The sequence below is a fragment of the Phoenix dactylifera genome, unplaced genomic scaffold, assembly GCF_009389715.1.
Source record: "Phoenix dactylifera cultivar Barhee BC4 unplaced genomic scaffold, palm_55x_up_171113_PBpolish2nd_filt_p 001650F, whole genome shotgun sequence".
In the NCBI taxonomy this organism is placed as follows: Eukaryota; Viridiplantae; Streptophyta; class Magnoliopsida; order Arecales; family Arecaceae; genus Phoenix; species Phoenix dactylifera.
Genome location: NW_024068953.1, coordinates 5,344 through 24,497, shown reverse-complemented (window position 1 = coordinate 24,497; position 19,154 = coordinate 5,344). Strand labels below are relative to the sequence as shown.

Below are 19,154 nucleotides of genomic sequence, written 5' to 3'. Positions count from 1 at the left end.
ACTTGTTCTAGGAATATTAATTGTTTCCAAAAGGCAGCTTGTTCCAAGGATATTAATTGCTTCCAAAAAACAGCTTGTTCGAAGGATATTAATTGTTTTTAAAAAGCAGTTGGAAGAAAATGTAATAAAGGTGGTTGGAGATTAATTATTATCCATTAACTTGGGATTATTAGTGGGATTCAAATTATATTACACATAGTTGCCCCCAATCCTTCTTTCCTTATTAGTACAGTATTTGTTGGCTATAATGGTGTATCTCCATTTATTAATTAAAAATTACTAAAATAGCATCATGTCACCATAGGCAGAGTAGGCACAAAAGCAGTCATGGTGGTATGCACTGAACCTTGCCATTTCATTTTTATTCTCTCTTAATGGGCAGAGTAGGAAATGGAAAAAAAATGAAAGTATTTCTTTATTCTCTCTTTATAACTAGTTACTTTTATGATTATTATTTTTATTTTCTCTCTCTATTTAATATAATATTGAAAGAATATATTACATTAAATGAAAATTCTACTATATTTTTTGGAAAAAATAAAGTAAAAATAGTTAGGGACTAATTAATATTTCTTAACTATTTTCCCGGGGCGATGATTAGCGGGATCCATATGAGAAACTTAACGTCAGGAGCGTTCTTTTCCTTTAATGCATTACGATTTCTTTTTGTCAAACACTTGATTGAAACATTTCCAAAAGCATGATCCATCATTATTATACTACAAGCTGTCAATCTCGAACTCGAAGCCGGCCAGTTTTTTCACTCCTTACGTACATTTCCCCAACGGCCATGATGACAAGTTAGTTAGCAGACGCATTCAATTTCCGGGCCAAAGAAAACCCTTGTTTGCACTTTCACCTACCTTGCAAGGACTCCAGAGCAATGGCTAAATCAATCAATCTCTCTCTCTCTCTCTCTCTTCCTCTCTCTCTCTCTCTCTCTCTCTCTCTCTCTCTCTCTCTCTCCTCTCTCTCTCTCTCGCGTCGCTCTCTCCCTCCTTCTCCAATTCGTATAACTAGAACAAGTGGTCTTGTTTTCTTCCAAAGAACTTGGTGAGAGCATTGGTTTTTAAGTGCAGATGGTATCCTCCTTTTTTTTATTTTTTGATAATAAGTATAATTGAAAAAAATCACTAAAAATCAATACAATCATGCATTGCAATGGCAACCATGTTTATTGCCTTATGATTACATATAATAGCGAGCTTGAAATTATTATAACCGTTATGATAATGCTATAAATGAAACAAATATTTTAGAATTACATTCAAATAGATTAGCTAGAGGTTGTTTTTTGGGTTTTTTCGTTCCACATAATTAAATCTAAAACCTATATAGTACATAGCCAATCTAACTTAATACATGCTTGTGCAGTTTCTGATAATATATATAATTATTATTTGAAATCTTGAATTATATATTTCCGATCTTGCCGGTAGGTGACACGACCCCTCACCACCTCCTTCCTTCCCAACTTTGCCTACCCTACCGTTAGTTTTTTTTTTTAATTTCTACTGATGTTGAGATACTGTGGATATAGTCATCACCCAGCTGACGTACCTGAACTGTACATATGAGAGCCAATCAAGTGAGCCCTTCCTATAAATTATTAGAGAAATTGATGGCCGGTCCAGTGTTGGACTGGAGTATAAGAAAAAGTCCCTGTTGACTGGTGTTTTAACTCCCGGTCCTTCGCGATTTTGGATTTGTATATGGAGACGAAAGTATCCTTTATTCCTCCCTTGGGCGATTTGGCTTCCTTTGTTCCTCTTCCTCTCGACTGACTTCTCTTCCTCTTCCTCTCATTGTCTTCTTCCTCTCGACCTAGGAAGAAACCCTTCTTCGTCTTCCTCTTCCTCTCGGCCAAGTATTTTTTCTCTCGACCTAGGAAGAAACCCTTCTTCTTCTTCCTCTCGACCGAGTCTTGTTCCTGTCGACAGAGTCCTCTTCCTATCGACCGAATCTGCCCCGATAAGCATACCGAATCATAGATATGGTTCTGCTTGCCCAAAGCTACTGGATACCATAATGCTGGCTATACTCGAAGCTAAATCCTAAGCTTCTGATTAACCCTAATCTCTCTTGCTTTCCCTTTTTTGTTCCGAAGAAATTTTTGATTTTGGTTTTGAATGTTATGGAATGAATTATTGATTTTGCCCAGAAAAGATTTGTTTTTTACTTTTTGACAACCAAAATAATGGAATGAATTATATATATTTATATGGATATATATTGGAAAGCAGGAAACATGTTTTATATGGACAACAAAATCCTAAAACTGTGGGGGAGGGTTTAATTATTTGACCTCTGAAATCAGGATGCAACTCCTACATTATTTAATTAGATAAACTAATAATTATGGTAGATGATATATTGGCATAGTTTCCTGTGAATACATCATATAAGGTTGCTATTATCTTTAATTTTATTCTGCAGTGATTCTTAATTTGATGTTAATTAATTGTATCATAATGCATTCTTAAAAGATTTGTTTTATGGATAATATGTTTCATTAATATTTTTGATGCAGACATTTATATTGCATAAATTTAGAGTAGAGGCAAAGCACCTTCTGTTGGCCCAAATAATATGGTCAATGGAAGGTGCTACTTCAGCCACTATGTCCAATTTATTGTCACCCTTGTGCAGTCTATGTCTTAGGAGCAAAAGGATAGGGTGACCGCAAGTCCTTTTGGACATATGCTAGGTTTGCCATATATCAAGCAGAGTAGGCTTATCCTAGACACTTTGCTCTCTTTTTGGGATGATGTGGAGGAAGATTTTTGGTTTGGTAAAGTTTTAGTACCTTTTATAGGGAGTGAGTTTGCACTCATTCTTGGTTTGAGTGCCACGGGCGATGAGGTCGAACTATATAGGGAGGGGAGGGTTACTTCTGATCTTATCACCCATTTTTTTGATGGTGACCACAAAAAGGCTGGCAGGGATGCAATAGAAAATAGATTATAATTACCAGTTGGAAAGAGAGGACGACAAGATGTAGAAAATTTCACCAAATTATGGGTTCTATACCTCTTTGTGACTATTCTATTTCCAACCATACACTACTATGTTCCTAAGGCATTATGTTCATATATTGATAATTTAGACCGGTTAGGTTCATATAGTTGGGGCCTTGCTATTTTTGCTTTTGTTCACCAGCAGATACCTAGTATATCCGAGAGTATAAGGAGAAGGAACATCACTGAAAAGAGATCTGGTGGATATATGGATGACTGCACGGTGTGTTTTTTATAATTTGATTGTTAAGATATGTATTGTGTTAAAATTTGATGTTCATATTATTTTTGGCAGGCATGGGCTGTTGAGCATTCGAATGTCCTTTTGGGCAGCCACCGGCCACCGTTCATGTATCCACATCTGTTGCATTGGAACAACGCCAAATTTCCTCGCAAGATGGACGTGATCGTAAAAGTTATGAAAAACTTAAAAAAATTTCAGGTTTGAATATTCATTTGTAACATCATAATTATTTTGATATGATGCAAAACTTAAGTTTTCGCTTGCAACAGATGATTGAGAAGTTAGAGCCTTGGGAGGAGGAGTTGCACCTTCTCTCGCGAGGAAGACCATTATCAGAAGCTCCAAAAGAGATAACTCAGGTAGTACACATTTACAAGTTCTTGGCACAGTATTTCCATGTGGCACGCACCTTTTCTTTTGTAGCACACACTTATAACCACTTGGTACACATTTAATTCCATTTGGCATGTAGTTAAGTACATACACTACATTAGATAATTGTGTTGTTTTAGTTTCCGTCATCTAGCTAGAGTGAACGACATCCACTGGATGCGTACAGACCCGCTTAAAAGTGGTTGAGAGGTCTTTGTTCTTGATTGATAAGAGGGTGTCCAGACTTGAGAAGGTCCTCCGAGATAATGGTCTCTTGGTGGATGATGAAAATGTTCAACATGATACAGATTTTACTGAGGTAAGCAAAGTTTGATGAATTATTAACTATGTCGTCTTGTGGATTATGTTTGTTGTTATGAATTAAATACAACTCATTATTAGGTGAGTGAAGAGCATACTACAGTTGAAGCTATGGACAAAACTGTAGTGGAGAAAGATGAGATGCACAATAGTGCAGATGTGGTGGAAGTATGTAATTATTTGATTTTGATAAAATATATTTGTATAATTATACTAAAAATATTTATTACATGAAATGCATATTCTTATTAGGTTATTTGGCCCACTGATGTTGAGGGTGAGAAAGAAGCTGGACATACCACCAAATATGTTTCCTCCTTATGCATGCGTGTGAAGTTGGGAACACATGAGCGAAAGGCAACAAAGAAAGCAAAGACCATATCACACTTTTCAAATACTTATAGAAAGGCAAAAAAGAAACAAAAAGTTAGCAAAATAGGTGAAGGTATTATGTCACGAGCAATTAAAAAGGAAGATTTGCCCACTCAGTCGAGTAAATTATTGGAGCCTATTACTACCTCATAAGTGCTAAATAATGAATAAATTTATCTATTTTACATAGTACTTATTATTATTTTAATTCACATATTTTAAATGTAAACATAAAAAATGTGTTTCCCTTCATCATTGCATTTAATAAATTATTTGGTAATTCGAGTTTGATTTAATTATTTTGGGTCAAATTCAACGTATGCAGGTCGGGTCAAACCCATCATCTGACTCATAACCATGAAGCTTGATCACGCTAGAGCACACGTAGCAGCCATCCCGAATGACACATGCCAAAGTACATGGTATTTCAAAAGTAAGAAGAATCATGAACGTCTGGATGGCGGGATTACTTTGCAAACAAACATGCATCCAATCATGATCCAGCATTTCCACTTCTCCGTAATACAACCCATGCATCCCAGCACGTTTTCTTATCCAGCATCTACAGCCAACTTCATGTTATCTTACACATCAAACAAACATTCCCCTATTTTGGGATTAATTCCAGCATCTCAGCCACATCCAGCCAACGGTGATTTTCCCCAAACTTCCGGATCATATATCCCAACGTCCCATGCTCATCCCGAGTGTTCTTCCTCACATCTCGCTCAGACTAACTCCACGGACAAGCTTATCCCCTGTTCCCATACCCTCCCAGCCGAATCTAGAACTCATCCTCTCCCCATTCCGTGGATTGCATTCCCAAGCCTCCTTCCGTGCCCAGACAAGCCCAGATTATGCTCCACATCACAACCATATCCCTCCTCCGAATCAAGCTAGCTTCTTCCGCTAGATTCCATGATCATCCCGTTCGGATTAGTTCCATCTCCACGGGATAAACTCAAATCTCAGCTGCCGGATCCCATGGAATCTCCTAGCGTCCCACAGTCAGCCAACCGCGTTTGATCCCAGCCATTGTTTCGCGTCCAAGCTCTCTCCACATCCGCTCGCATTCAACCATTCCGTTTCTCCCTCTCGTTCGGAACCAAGTCCCAGATTTCACAGCATCCAAACACCTTCCTCTGTTTCGAAACAGAATCCGGATTAGCTCGTATCCCAGATTTCCTCTCACGAATCCGAACCCACCTTCATCCCGTTGTGATCCATCCTCATCCAAGCTCATCCCCTGCATCCACATCAACAGGAATCCCGGCGATTCGGCTGCCCACGTCTTCCGAAGCCCCTGCCAAGTCCTCTCTGCAGCGTGAAGTTGAGTACCTCCCACGGATTGCATCTCATCCTCCCGAGCTTCACAGATCGTTCTCCCATCCGAATCAGAGCCAGCAGCATATCTTCCGCATTCAAGGATCAAGGTTTCAGCCTTATCCCGCAGCCATTGATCCTTATCTACACTCGGAATTGGGAGGTGGGCAGTCTATTTAAAGGAGTCGAACGTGAAGACCAAGGCATCTCTTCTGAGGAGTTCCCACTGAAGTAAAAAGTGAGAGAATAGTTTGGGGTATTGTGGGAAGAAATTCCCATGGAAAAAGAAAAAAACAAGAAGAGATGAAATGCTAAGGGAGTTCCCACCGAGTCGAATGAAGGGAGAAGACAGAGAAAAAAAGGAGATAGCCATGATGGGAGTCCTCTATATCGTTGCTGCTACCCCCCGTACCATGAAAAGCTGAGCTCTTCACTAGGGCTGGATGCAGCCCTAGCAAAAGAATAAGAGTTTTGTATTTTTTTTTTATTTCTATTCTTGGGGTTGTATGAACTTATTATTTTTAATAGATATCCTCTTTTATCTCACATTTAATTTCTGTGATTTTAAATGTGAAGTTTATACAGCTGTTCTTCATGATCATTGAAGTAAAAATAAGATAGTTCATGCTTAAAGAAGATGCAATGTGCTGCCACCTTAGATTAGGATAGACATTTCATGCTAACTAAAGATGGATTATGCCTAAATTACTTTTGTGAAATTTTATTCGAATGCTTATTAGGCTTGTAGCCAATTTGCATAATAATCCAAGAATGAAATACATAACAAATAACCCTTGTTCCAATGTTAGTGGTGAATTCCTTGCCCTAGGTTCCCCCAAACTGATATCATTTTAATTGCATTTCTTATTAAATTGCTTAGTTTAATAGTCTTCACAAATTCTCTTTTTCAAATATTTTTAAGAAAACAACTGTACCCCAATCCCTGTGGATCGATACCCGTAATCACTATCCTACCAGATACGTGCTATTGCGTGGTCTTTAAAGTTGACTATCACTACCTCACTTATAGAGCTCCGCAAGTCAATTCCACTCGACAAAGAAACATCACCCTCTAGAGAGGTATACGAATTTGGTCACTTCCTTAAATATTTTGTATACATATGTAATTTGCTAAGTCCATATCATATTCTTTTTTAAGTAAATTTGTTGTATTCTCATTTCATTTCATTTAGCTTTTAGAAGAAACCGCTAAATTCATTGATGTTGAAAGAGCGGTGACGCCAAAGAGAAAACTGAAATTAGAGATCGACATCCTTTTATGAAACCCAATAATGAAGCATGAAAACAAATGAATAGATATCTGGATCGACCTTCAATTGTTTCATATTCTGCAATACTGCTGGGGTTGGTTTGAAGAATGGCATCGCAATACCACCAAATTCGGTCATAAGATAGTGATCTATGACCATAAATCTCTTTCATAGCCACCTCCTTACCATGCCAAGCTTGATAATACAGCAATTCAACACCATATTTCCGATGAATATCTTTTATAATGTCACTCGGCTTATATAATGGCATATCTTGAAGTTTATCTTTGACAATGTTCGAAATCTAACGTTTTCGAAGCCTTCGGATGCAACCGGACTTGCAACCCTCCTCCACATGTATGGTTACCGTTCATTTTTTTAATTGTAAACTTTTTACCATTTTCAAGTCGAGAAGCATGGATACACCATTCACATTCTTCATATGCATATTCCACAGTAACTTGCTCACGATCGTTCTTCATGAACACAAAATCTCTACAATTTGCGATACAAAAGTTACGAATGGTGTCACGAAGAGTTTCGATATCCTTGAACTCCTGACCATCGCCCGCTATACAGCTTTTTCAAGCATCCAAGGAATTTCTTTGACTTCCTTTCTCTTTAATTGCAGCTCTTGTTTCTTTAACAACTTGACCAAAGTTACTTGAGCTACCCTTTGAAAATTTTTTGGATCTCCAATTAATTTCAGCACAATGGGATGAGCCACTGTCCATACAATAGGATAAACATAAATTCAGCACACTTATTAATGTCCTTTCACCTTAAAATGCACAAACTAATATTTTAAATATGAAATACCTCGTATCGATTACCACATCAGCAGCTTCGATCAAGCTTGGAGAATGAGTAATAACCATCTCGATCACCGCCACATTTAAGTTGACATGTATTTGATGCATGTTATGAATATCCTTATCGCTCATGAGCATAACAAGCATTCTTGATTTGTTTGGAATATAAAACTTAACTTCTATCATTGTAGAAGATAAATGTCTCCACCTTTCCACTATTTTCTTAAAAATTTGATCAAGAATTGTGTTCTCAGAGATGAAAATAATAACAGCTTCGCTACCATAAGAACAAATAGCCATGAAAATTAGGCTACTAGTATTCTTTGAAGCCATGAAAATGGAAAAAGGAGGGATCAACTGGTGCATTTGAATCGCAATCAGCACAAATTATTTAGACACCAGATGTCAGCTCAGCAGAAAGTCTCTGTTATAACAGAGTCAGACGAAGTGTGGAGAACAATAGAGCATCCATAAACAAAGAAAAGTTAATCTCAAATGGCAACTCAGCAAAATGTCTCTGTTATAACAAAGTCAAAGAGAGAGTAGAGCAGAACAGAGCATTCATAAACACATAAAACTTGATCTTAATTTTCCACAGCCTAAGGCAAAATCGAAGAAGATGGGATATAATCAGCTTGCAATCTCAACCGCATGGCACAAGTTTAAACAGAAAAATGGGGATCGAATTGGAAACTGATGCATAATCTGCTTGGAATATCAAAGAAGAGAGGACTCAATTTTCCACTTGGAATCTCAACCGTATGGCACAAGTTTAAATAGAAAATAGGGATCGAACGAGAAACAGATGCTTGTGTTGCCTAGTAGATGCAGCCCAAGAAGGGGGGGGGGTGAATTGGGCTTTTAAAACTTTTAATTACTTTTAAACTTTTGAGTTAATTAAGCTAAGTTATATAAATGCACAGTGGAATTTAAACTTAGTAACAGATTAATTCTAATTTAATCGAGATTAAAACTATTCTGTAACAGATAAATGAGCTCAATAAAAGATTAGTCTAAGTTTGCGCAAGCATGCAATTCAATACAATGAATCTTGATGCAGATTTATCAAGTGAAACTTCGTTAAACAATTTGAATATACTTGCAACTAAAGGATGTGCGAATAAGAGTTAAGTAAGCAATTCAATTAAATATTTATCTAAGTAAATAAGTGAGAAAATCAAACAATAAAAGAAAGCATCATAAACACAATAATAAGTTAAAACCTTCAACTTATTAGAACATGCAACAGAGAATTCAACTTATGGCGTTAAGTATAGCGGAGAGATAATCTAAACGGAGGAACTAACTTAATACAATCAGGAGTACAGTTCTAGTTAAAGTTAGCTAGATGAAGATGAAGCAAGTTAGAACTAGCTAAACATTTTCAACTAGAATTGCAACTGAATGAATAGGCAAATAAGCTAAAGAAGAAACAAAATATTACAAACACACAAAAGTATAGTGGTTCGGTGCCAACTGCACCTACGTCTACTTCTCAAGCTCTCTTGAGAATTTCACTATAATCTCCCTGATTACAGTGAGGTTGTTTTTCGAGTTTACAACCCAACTCGTTGTTGTTTTGGATTCACAACGAACCCAAGTTGGTTTTCACAGACTCACCAACCAAAATCTATACCGATTGTTTTTTGGGCTCACAATCAATCTAGTTGGTTTTTTCAAAGGTTCACCAACCAAAATCTTTACAAAGTCCAATTAAGATTTGGGCCAAACCTTCTCCCAAGTTTTAGCAACTGAAACTTGTTACAAGATAAGTATTGAAAGAATTAAAGTACAAATACTATTGCTCAATAAATAAAAATATAACAGAATAAGGAGAACAATAGAAAGTTGTTGGTGGTTTAAATGCTGTGGTGGGTGCTTCACCAACTTCTAGAGCTATGGACTTGATGATAAATGCTTGCAATAAAACTTTTAAGGCTTTCACTTAGTTGCTTACTCCTATGCTCTGGTTTTTGGGACTCTTTAATGATTTCGATATTTGGGTAGTTGAGCTCTTTTCAATCTGAGGTAGGTCCCTTGTATTTATAGCCTTCAATGTGGTAGGAACTTGATTCTAGCCGTTAGAGACGAAATAGAGCCATTGGAAGTGAAAAACTAGCCGTTGGAGTCGTAAAAAACTAGCCGTTGGAGTGCCAGCAGATTTGGAAACGTCTCGGCCATTCTGTGAGTCGGCTCGTCTCAAGTTGAAGACGTCTCGAGTCTCTCTAGAGTCGACTCGAGATCGGACTCTTCAGAAGTGAATTTTTGTTAATCCTGCGGGAGATGGCTTGCATAAGTCGGGAGTCGGCTCGCGCACGGCTTCTTCAAATTTGAACTTCTGTTCTTTCGGAAGACGGCTCGCAATAGTCTGGAGTCGGCTCGCGCTCTGCCTCATTAAAACTAAGTTTCTGTTTTCATCTATGGGAGACGGCTCGCGCTCTAAAGGAGTCGACTCGAGCTCTATTTTTGAAAATTATCTTTCTATCTTGATTGAGAGAGTCGGCTCGAATGAAGTAGGAGTTGACTCGAGCTCTGCGCCGACTCTAAGATTTCAGGAGTCGACTCTAAGATTTCAGGAGTCGACTCGAGGAATGTTTTTTTGGATTTTTCTTTGAATTGCTCCTCCAACTTGAATCCTTTGAACTTGAAACTTGGGCCAATGAAGTGGAGCTTTCTTCTAACCTTTTTGAGAACTTTTGAGGCCTTCTTGTGTTCTTCCAACTTGCTATGCTCCTTACAAAACAAATTATCTTTCTTCTTGCAACACAAATATTAGTAATTATACTTCAAGATTTTGTGATCATCAAAATCAATCTTTGGGCCAACAGCTTGGAATCTCAAAGAAGAGATGACTCAATTTTCCGCCTTCAAAAGTCTTCTGTTGGCCACGCGATCAGGGAATATCGGGATGGAATTCTAACGAACATCTTCTCCCGCCTTCAAAAGCCTTCCATTGGCCACGCTCTTAGGGAATATCGGGATGGAACTCCAACAGACTCACTTTTCCGCCTTCAAAAGTCTACCATTGGCAATAGTCCGGGCATATTCGGTACATTAACTTGAATGATTAATCCTTTCAGGGACCGCGAATTATACTTTGGAGAGCCGTTGGACCGGATAATTTATTTTGGGTCAACAAGGACGGTTTGTTATAGCCAAGTCATCCGGAGGGTGGGAAATTAATTTTTCATAAATTATTTTGTTTGATAAAAGTCTCCTTCCTATAAAATATTTTACGAAATTCCCACTACTATGATGAGAACTTCCTATGAATTCCCCAACCGTAGAAGCAAACACAGGCACGCGTAGAATTTTATTACCGATGCAAAAACTAACAAATTACTTGTCTTTTTTAAGAATGATTGATCGGTTCTTTCAATTTCAAAAATAAACCACGCAATAGCACGTATCCTGTAGGATAGTGATTACGGGTGTCGGTCCACAGGGATTGAAGAATAAGTTATTTTTCTTTTAAAAATAAATCAAGAAGAAGGATTTGCTAACTTGATTTAACTAAATTAATCTATGAGTACGAATTGAAATTTATCAAAGTAGATAGATCTAGGGTTTGGAATCCACCGTGTAGCATTGCATTAGGGACTGTGTTCTTAATTTTTATCTTTTGGAGAGGCATGCAAATTGGCTACAAGCCTTTTAAAATAAAAGCATAAAGAGTGTTAGGAAGATCCATCTTCGGTGTAGCATGAAGTGTCTGCCTAAGTATGCTAATCTAGGATGCAGCACACTTCATCTTCCTAGGCATAAATCATCTTAGACTACTTTAGCAAACATGATTAGTAACTAGCATGCTCAAAGTTTAAATATCATAAAAAAATATTTCATTGAAAATAAGAATTTAAACAAGCTCCAAAATAATAAAAAAAAATAAGAACTACAATGCCCTGATACAATGCTAGGGCTTCATCCAGCCCTAGACTAGACGTTTAGCCGAGCATGGCTTCCGGACGACCTCCCATCTTCAAGTGAAAGTCTTCCCCTCTCATTCTTCCCAAAATATCACAAAATATTCTCTTTCCCCCTCCTTTCTCTTTTTTTTTTAATTTCTTTTTCTCTCCCTCTCGGCTTTCTTCTTCTTTTTCACCGAAACAGGGGGTCTCCCCTGTTTTTTTGTTGAACCGAGCCCCCCCTCACCGAACGCCTCAGCCCCCTCTATAGTCGTCCGGCGCACGCGGAGAGAGGGAAGCAGGGATCACGGCGGCTAATTTCAGGGCGTGGTGCCGGGATGCAGATTGCGGGAGAGGAGGAAGAGGCGCCGCAGGGATCTTGTTAGTGATGGCAGAGAGAGGTGCCGATTGATGAAGTGGCGGAGAATCTGGTCGCTCCGGATGCGCCACGGGCGGAAGACTGGGCGATGATGCTGGGATTTCGACGCGGTTGGGTCGCTGATCTTGGAGGAGAAGACGCCGCACGCGGTTGATGGCGGAGGACCCGGGGACGACGACGACGTTGGGGCGTTCGGCTGGGACGAGCTCCTTTGATCGCGCGGGGGAGGATTGCATCACGGGAGAGGAGGAAGAGGCGCCGCGGGATCCGGTCGGTAATGGCGGAGAGAGGTGGCCGACTGCGGGAGGAAGAAGATAAACAGTGGATTCCCAATTTTTTTATTTTTAATTTTTTATTTATTTATTATGTATTATTTATTTTTTTCTCTAACACTGTTCACATGAACAGTGTTTTCACGAACACTGTTCATAAACGAACACTGTTCATATGAACAGTGTTTTCGGCATTTTGGTTTTTTTAACACTGTTCATATGAACAGTGTTTTAACTGGACACTGTTCATATGAACAGTGAATCGTGAATATTTAGTTATTATTATTATTATAAATTTTATATGAAGGCAGATAACGAATTAGTTGGAAATTGGCTTTGGATTTGCGGTGGGTTATAATCGTTGAGTTGCTTGAACTTGTTCTCGAGCCCAATGTCTTCCAAATTTAGTTATTGCTAAACTGCTTCAGACCGGACTCGACAAGACCAAAAACAAGACCGGGACTTAATAAAAAAAAGTTAATCAAACCTTTTTCCCATACAAAAATAATTATCTAATCAGGACCAAAACCTATTTAATTATAGCCTTAGCTTGATTGCAACTCCATCAGGTTACTAAACCGGGTCAACCCAATCCCCTGTTTTCATGAAAGATCGCAACCAGGAGAGAGACGAGTTCAGAATCTGTTTTAAGAAAAGAATTATTTACTTATTACCCTATTTTAGATTTATTTCAATGTTTATTCAATTTCATGGTAAAATATGTATTTATTAGTTTAAAAACATTGATAAGTGCTATGGAAAGATAGCTAAATTATGAATTATTAAGCACTTATCAATGATATTAATCTAACACATTCATTGGGCTTTTGTGCATAGGAAGCAACATGGAAAGACAGAGATGAACAGGGCAGCTTTCTCCATCTATAAATACTAGCACACCCAAGCTCCCATCTCCACAACAACCAACCACTACCACCTTCTCCTCCTCATACTCTGCTGCTGCCATTTCCTCCAATTGCAATGGAGGCCATCCCATGGGCCATATCCTTGGCAACCATATTGGCATCCATCCTCCTCCTCAAAACTCTTTTACGCAGCCATCGACGTAGGCTAAACCTTCCCCCAGGGCCAAAGCCATGGCCCATTATTGGCAACCTCAACCTCATCGGCGCCCTCCCCCATCGCTCCATCCACGCCCTCGCCCAAAAGTACGGGCCCATCGTGCAGCTCCGCCTCGGTTCCGTCCCTGTCGTCGTCGGCTCCTCTGTCGACATGGTCAAACTCTTCTTAAAAACCCATGACCTCAACTTCGCCTCCCGCCCCAAGTTGGCCGCCGGCAAGTACACCACCTACAACTACTCCGACATCACTTGGTCCCCCTATGGCCCCTACTGGCGCCAAGCTCGCAAGATGTGCCTCATGGAGCTCTTCAGTGCCAAACGACTCGACTCCTGTGAGTACATAAGAGTCGAGGAGATGCGGTTGCTCCTCCGCAACCTCTACCAGGCCTCAGGGAGGACCATCACCCTGAAAGACTATCTCTCCACTGTTAGTCTTGATGTTATAAGCAGGATGGTGCTAGGGAGGAAGTACTTCGACGATTTGGAGTCCGCGGAGGAGTTCAGGAAGATGACAGAAGAGTGGTTCTTGCTTAATGGGGTAGTGGTGAACATTGGAGACTATATACCCTGGTTGGATTTCCTGGACTTGCAAGGGTACATCAAAAGGATGAAAGAGCTTAGCAAGAAGTTCGATATATTTCTCGAGCACGTACTCGATGAGCATAAAGAAAAGAGGCTGAGGGAGGGGGAGGGTTTTGTGGCCAAGGACATGGTAGATGTGCTCTTGCAGCAAGCCGAGGATCCAAGTTTGGAAGTCAAGATCGAGAGGCATGGCGTCAAGGCCTTCACTCAGGTAAAATTTTCCCTTCCTTTTTTTCTTTGTTTCCCTTGTTTTTGTTTAGGTCCGTATAACCGTTCGAGGAGCAGCATCTTAGAACGAGTTTGTGCCACCCTCATTTGGAGGAGGCATGACGACACACAGAGTTTGTCGGTTTTTGTGCCTCTCCTGAAATTAAAAAAATAATATTTTTGTGCCTCTCCTGAAATCATAATATTCAAAAGATTTGATTAACGAAAAAAAAACTTGATTTACGGACAGTGAATAAATAATATTTTCTAAAAGTATTTCTACTAATCAACATCTGTTCAGACTTCAGTGGCCAATTCAGACTCAGGGGTCAATGAGGAGTGGATACAGTTTATGATGATAACATTTTTTTTTTAGTAACTTAGGCGGATAACATTTAACTTCCATGCCTGTATGGATGTCTATCGAAAACTCTGGGAACCGGCGCATGGTCGCGTGGACACTCTGATGTCCACACACGCAAATCTGCTGTTATTTCTCACATGTTATTGTACTATAATCTTTAAAAAATAAAGGTGGGATCATCAAAGTATTGGCCCAGAGATATATCAGTATCTCCACACTTCTTGGTTAAAAGAATAACCAACGTATATGTCTTACAACGACCTAATCTCGATAATGCTGTCGTCATAGTAATAGTATATCATTTGGTCGCGAACAGATTTAAGGACTTGAAGATAAATTCCCCTTTATCATAAAATAAGTCCTAAGGACTTCATCATATAAGAGTTCATTTGAAGATGTTCAATAAAATAATGAATAATGCCAAATAATACTTTATTAATTTATCAATTAATTTATAAAATTCAATCATCAATATGCTGATGATTGACTTTTAGGATACAATTCCCAACATGGATAACATTTAACTTCCATGCCTGTATAGATGTCTATCAAAAACTGTGTCCACAAAAGGCTATTTAGAAATAGTTGCTTAGGACAATACAATTTGCGCATGGTCGCGTGGACACTCTGATGTCCACACACGCGAATCTGCTGTTATTACTCACATGTTGTTATATTATAATCTTTAAAAAATAAAGGTGGGATCATCAAAGTATTGACCAGAGACACGCTGGGGCCAACCTTATTTAATACATGAAAGCGGGATTTACATCGGAGTTAGGTGTCGCCGTCACTAGAACACTACTTTCCCTGTTCTCAAACAAGTGGACGAGGAGCTGAGGTCTTCCAAGGCACTTGCTCGCTTCCCTTGCTCCATTGTTTCCTTACTCTCTGGTATTATATCCTAAGTTGTTTCAGGCCGTCGTCATTGAATATCATAGCTATTTTGTGCGTGCACAAATAATTCTTTTGATATATATTACAAGAAAATTAGCATAACTCATGAGATTTATTGCCAAACACCAAATTTGGTTGATTATGAAATTGCCAAGTCAATATTTGTGGATTCAGTGAATTTCTGGTGCGAGCAAGAAGAAGGCCCGAATTAGCATTTTCCAAATTAAAAGATATTGCTTTGTTGTATGAATTTTATTAGATCTAGCTTTGTTAAGTCTTATAGAATCCACAGTTAAATATATATATATATATATATAAGTAAATTCTCTTGGGTTAATTTCTACTGGAATTGAGTTGAATATAGAATAATCTCCATTCAGGAAAGAGAGAGGAAGAGAGAGGAAGAAGAAGATAGATTGATCAATATTTTTTTTTTCTCTCAATGTCTAATAGTTTCTCTTTCTCCACTTGGTCCAGGACCTGCTCGTCGGTGGAACAGAAAGCTCTGCTGTGACCGTAGAATGGGCTATTTCCGAGCTCTTGAAACATCCCGAACTCCTCGAGAAGGCCACCGAGGAGCTAGACCGGGTGATCGGGAGAGACAGGTGGGTGGAGGAGAAAGACATGCTCAAACTCCCCTACATCGAGGCCATCATGAAGGAGACCATGAGAATGCACCCTGTTGCACCCCTACTTACCCAACGGCTGGCCCGCGAGGACTGCACCGTCGCCGGCTACGACATCCCTGCCGGGACTCGCGTGCTGGTTAACATGTGGACCATCCAGCGAGACCCGGCGATATGGGACGGACCGGATGAGTTCCGCCCGGAGCGGTTCATAGGAAGCAGCGTCGACATCAAGGGGCAGGACTTCAAGCTTCTGCCGTTCGGCTCCGGGCGGCGGATGTGCCCCGGGTATGCCCTCGGTCTCAAGGTGATCCAGGTGAGCCTCGCCAATCTGCTGCATGGCTTTGCATGGAAGCTGCCGGACGGGGTGAAGGTGGAGGAGCTGAGCATGGAGGAGATCTTTGGGCTGTCAACACCTAGGAAGGTGCCGCTCGAGGCGGTCATTCAGCCAAAGCTCCCTGCACATCTCTATGTGGTGTGATCTGATATCCTTCATAAAAGAGTCTAGATAATTATAGTAGAAGTGTGTGTGTTTGCTCGTATTAGGTTCATGTTAAAAGAGCGAATGATGGGCGCTTGCTTGATGGTCATGATGTCGAAACTGAGTTACATGAATAAAGAGCTTGTTTAAAAGGGGCCTAGCAACAAAGAGAGTACAAGATCGATCAGCACTTGATTAAACAAATATCGAGACTTCAAATTTACACCAACTCTTTAACTTTTGATCTTCTTAGTCAGATCATAAGCCTTGAGCTAGAATGTCCAAATGTTCAGAAGATCTGCACTTTCGAAAGTGGAAACCTCATACTGATTTTTTCTTTTTTTATTTTTTTTCTGCAAATATTTTAATACCTGCTATTTATTTTATGTACGTTGTATCTTTGTTAGATTTGTCTCATACTGGAGCGCCCAGCTAGCTATTGGGCTCATACTGGAGCGCCCAGCTAGCTATTGGGACCTGTTGAATCGCCTATGCGCCTTTCTAGCGAAGAAGCGTAGTTTACTAACAGTAAGTTGGAATCGTAATTAGGACCAATAAAAACTTTAGGGTATTTTTTTTATTTTCTTCCTATAGCATAAAATACCTTCCCAAAGCCAACTTTGCCATTAAAATTCTCAACATTTTACAGAATAAATAATTGTTTTCCTACTATGATAACCATTCCCTCCCCCCTTTTTGGTTTGGCAATTTGGTTTATGTGGTGCAAATCTAAGTTGAGATCCACTCAATCTCTTGTTTGTTATGCCAAATTCTCGAGCTGCGCACATAGGTCTTCCAAGAACACATAGCAAAATGAACCTTTTGCTGACTGTTCTAGTAGCAAAATGATCTTATAGCACGTCGATCATTTTTGTAGGCATTTGGAGGTGATTGAAACCATGATCTTCCTTCCGAGTTGCTCAAAACCTAACTACAGAGTAGTCCAACATGGCACATCTTGCAACCCAAGGATCATCTTACTTGTTCTCTTGGTTGCGACTAATGGGTTTTTATAGATGACCTGCACATACATTGCATGCAGAGTCGAATTCATACAAAGATTAATTAGCTCTCCATGCCACTCTAGAATCGAGGTCCAAAAACTTCATTACTAGAAGAAACCTTGGCCTGAAAGATCCAAAGGATGTCAAGTAGGGTGCTTGTTGTTTCTCAAAATCTACAAATATTTCTAAACTGAAATATAATAATTTTAGAATATAAATTTTGTTTATAAATCTATTTATTTATTTATCTTTTGAGTAAATACATGCTATGGATCCTTGGGCGACTTTTGTTGTTGAAATCCAAGTAAATGATGATGAGGGACATTTGTTGAATGTCCAATATATATTAAATGTTAGATATATATTTTGAATATTCAATATATTTTGGTTTAGACTATCGCTCAGCCTTTTATACAAGACTAAGCACTAATTTTTCATGCAATTCTTAATTGTTTATCATCTTACAATAAATAAATTTATTTATTTATCGCAAAATCAATATAATTAAGTGAATATTTTATGCAAAACCCATTTTCAAATATATGCTACTAATAAAAATGAATAATAACAAAGAGACCAAATCTGTACTGCTTGCTTATTAAGATATATCAGTGTCTACGGAGAGAGAGAGATATACGGAGAGTAGGGCCAAAGAGCATTATCTCCTGTTTTCAGGAGGGATCAATTCCATCTTGACTCAGGCACCGATTTCGCAAGTACTTGACTGCACCCAGTAACCTTCCATCCCAGAATTAGAAATTCTGCTAGTCCGGTACCAAAGTACAGTGAGTTGCTTGCTAATCACTGTGGTGATATCAGGTTTGAGGGATATTTATACCCATATCCGTTCGGAACATCTCTCGACAGTAGAGTGTTCCGAAATTGGTCACGTTCAGTGAAATGTACTCCTACACATCACCTATATGACATATCAGTATGTCCATACTCCTTGATTAAGAGGATAACCAACGTATATATCTCACAACGACCTAATCTCGATAATGCTGTCGTCCTAGTAATAGTATATCATTTGGTCGCGTATAGATTTAAGGACTTGAAGATAAATCCCTCTTTATCATAGAATAAGTCTTAAGTACTTCATCATATAAGAGTTCATTTGAAGATGTTTAATAAAATGATGAATAATGCCAAATAATACTTTATTAATTTGTCAATTCATTTACAAAATTCAATCATCAATATGCTGATGATTGACTTTTAGGATACAATTTCCAACATGGATAACATTTAACTTCCATGCCTGTATAGATGTCTATTGAAAACTGTGTCCACAAACGGCTATTTAGAAATAGTTGCTTGGGACAATACGATTTGCGCATGGTCGCGTGGACACTCTGATGTCCACACACGCGAATCTGCTGTTATTACTCACATGTTATTATATTATAATCTTTAAAAAATAAAGGTGGGATCATCAAAGTATTGACCCAGAGACACGCTGGGGCCAACCTTATTTAATACATGAAAGCGAGATTTACATCGGAGTTAGGTGTCGCCGTCACTAGAACACTACTTTCCCTGTTCTTGAACAAGTGGACGAGGAGCTGCGGTCCTCCAAGGCACTCGCTGCCCTTGCTCCATTGTTTCCTTACTCTCTGGTAT

General features: G+C 39.0%; 1 protein-coding gene across 1 annotated transcript; it reads left to right on the top strand.

The window, feature by feature from the left end:
- The first annotated feature begins 13,192 nt into the window (after nucleotides 1-13,192).
- On the top strand, nucleotides 13,193-16,687 carry LOC103700419 (trimethyltridecatetraene synthase-like). The gene is made up of 2 exons (XM_039122651.1): nucleotides 13,193-14,163; nucleotides 15,898-16,687. The coding sequence occupies exons 1-2, from the start codon at nucleotides 13,270-13,272 to the stop codon at nucleotides 16,525-16,527; spliced, it is 1,524 nt and encodes a 507-aa protein (XP_038978579.1). The 5' UTR covers nucleotides 13,193-13,269; the 3' UTR covers nucleotides 16,528-16,687.
- Nucleotides 16,688-19,154: the final 2,467 nt, after the last annotated feature.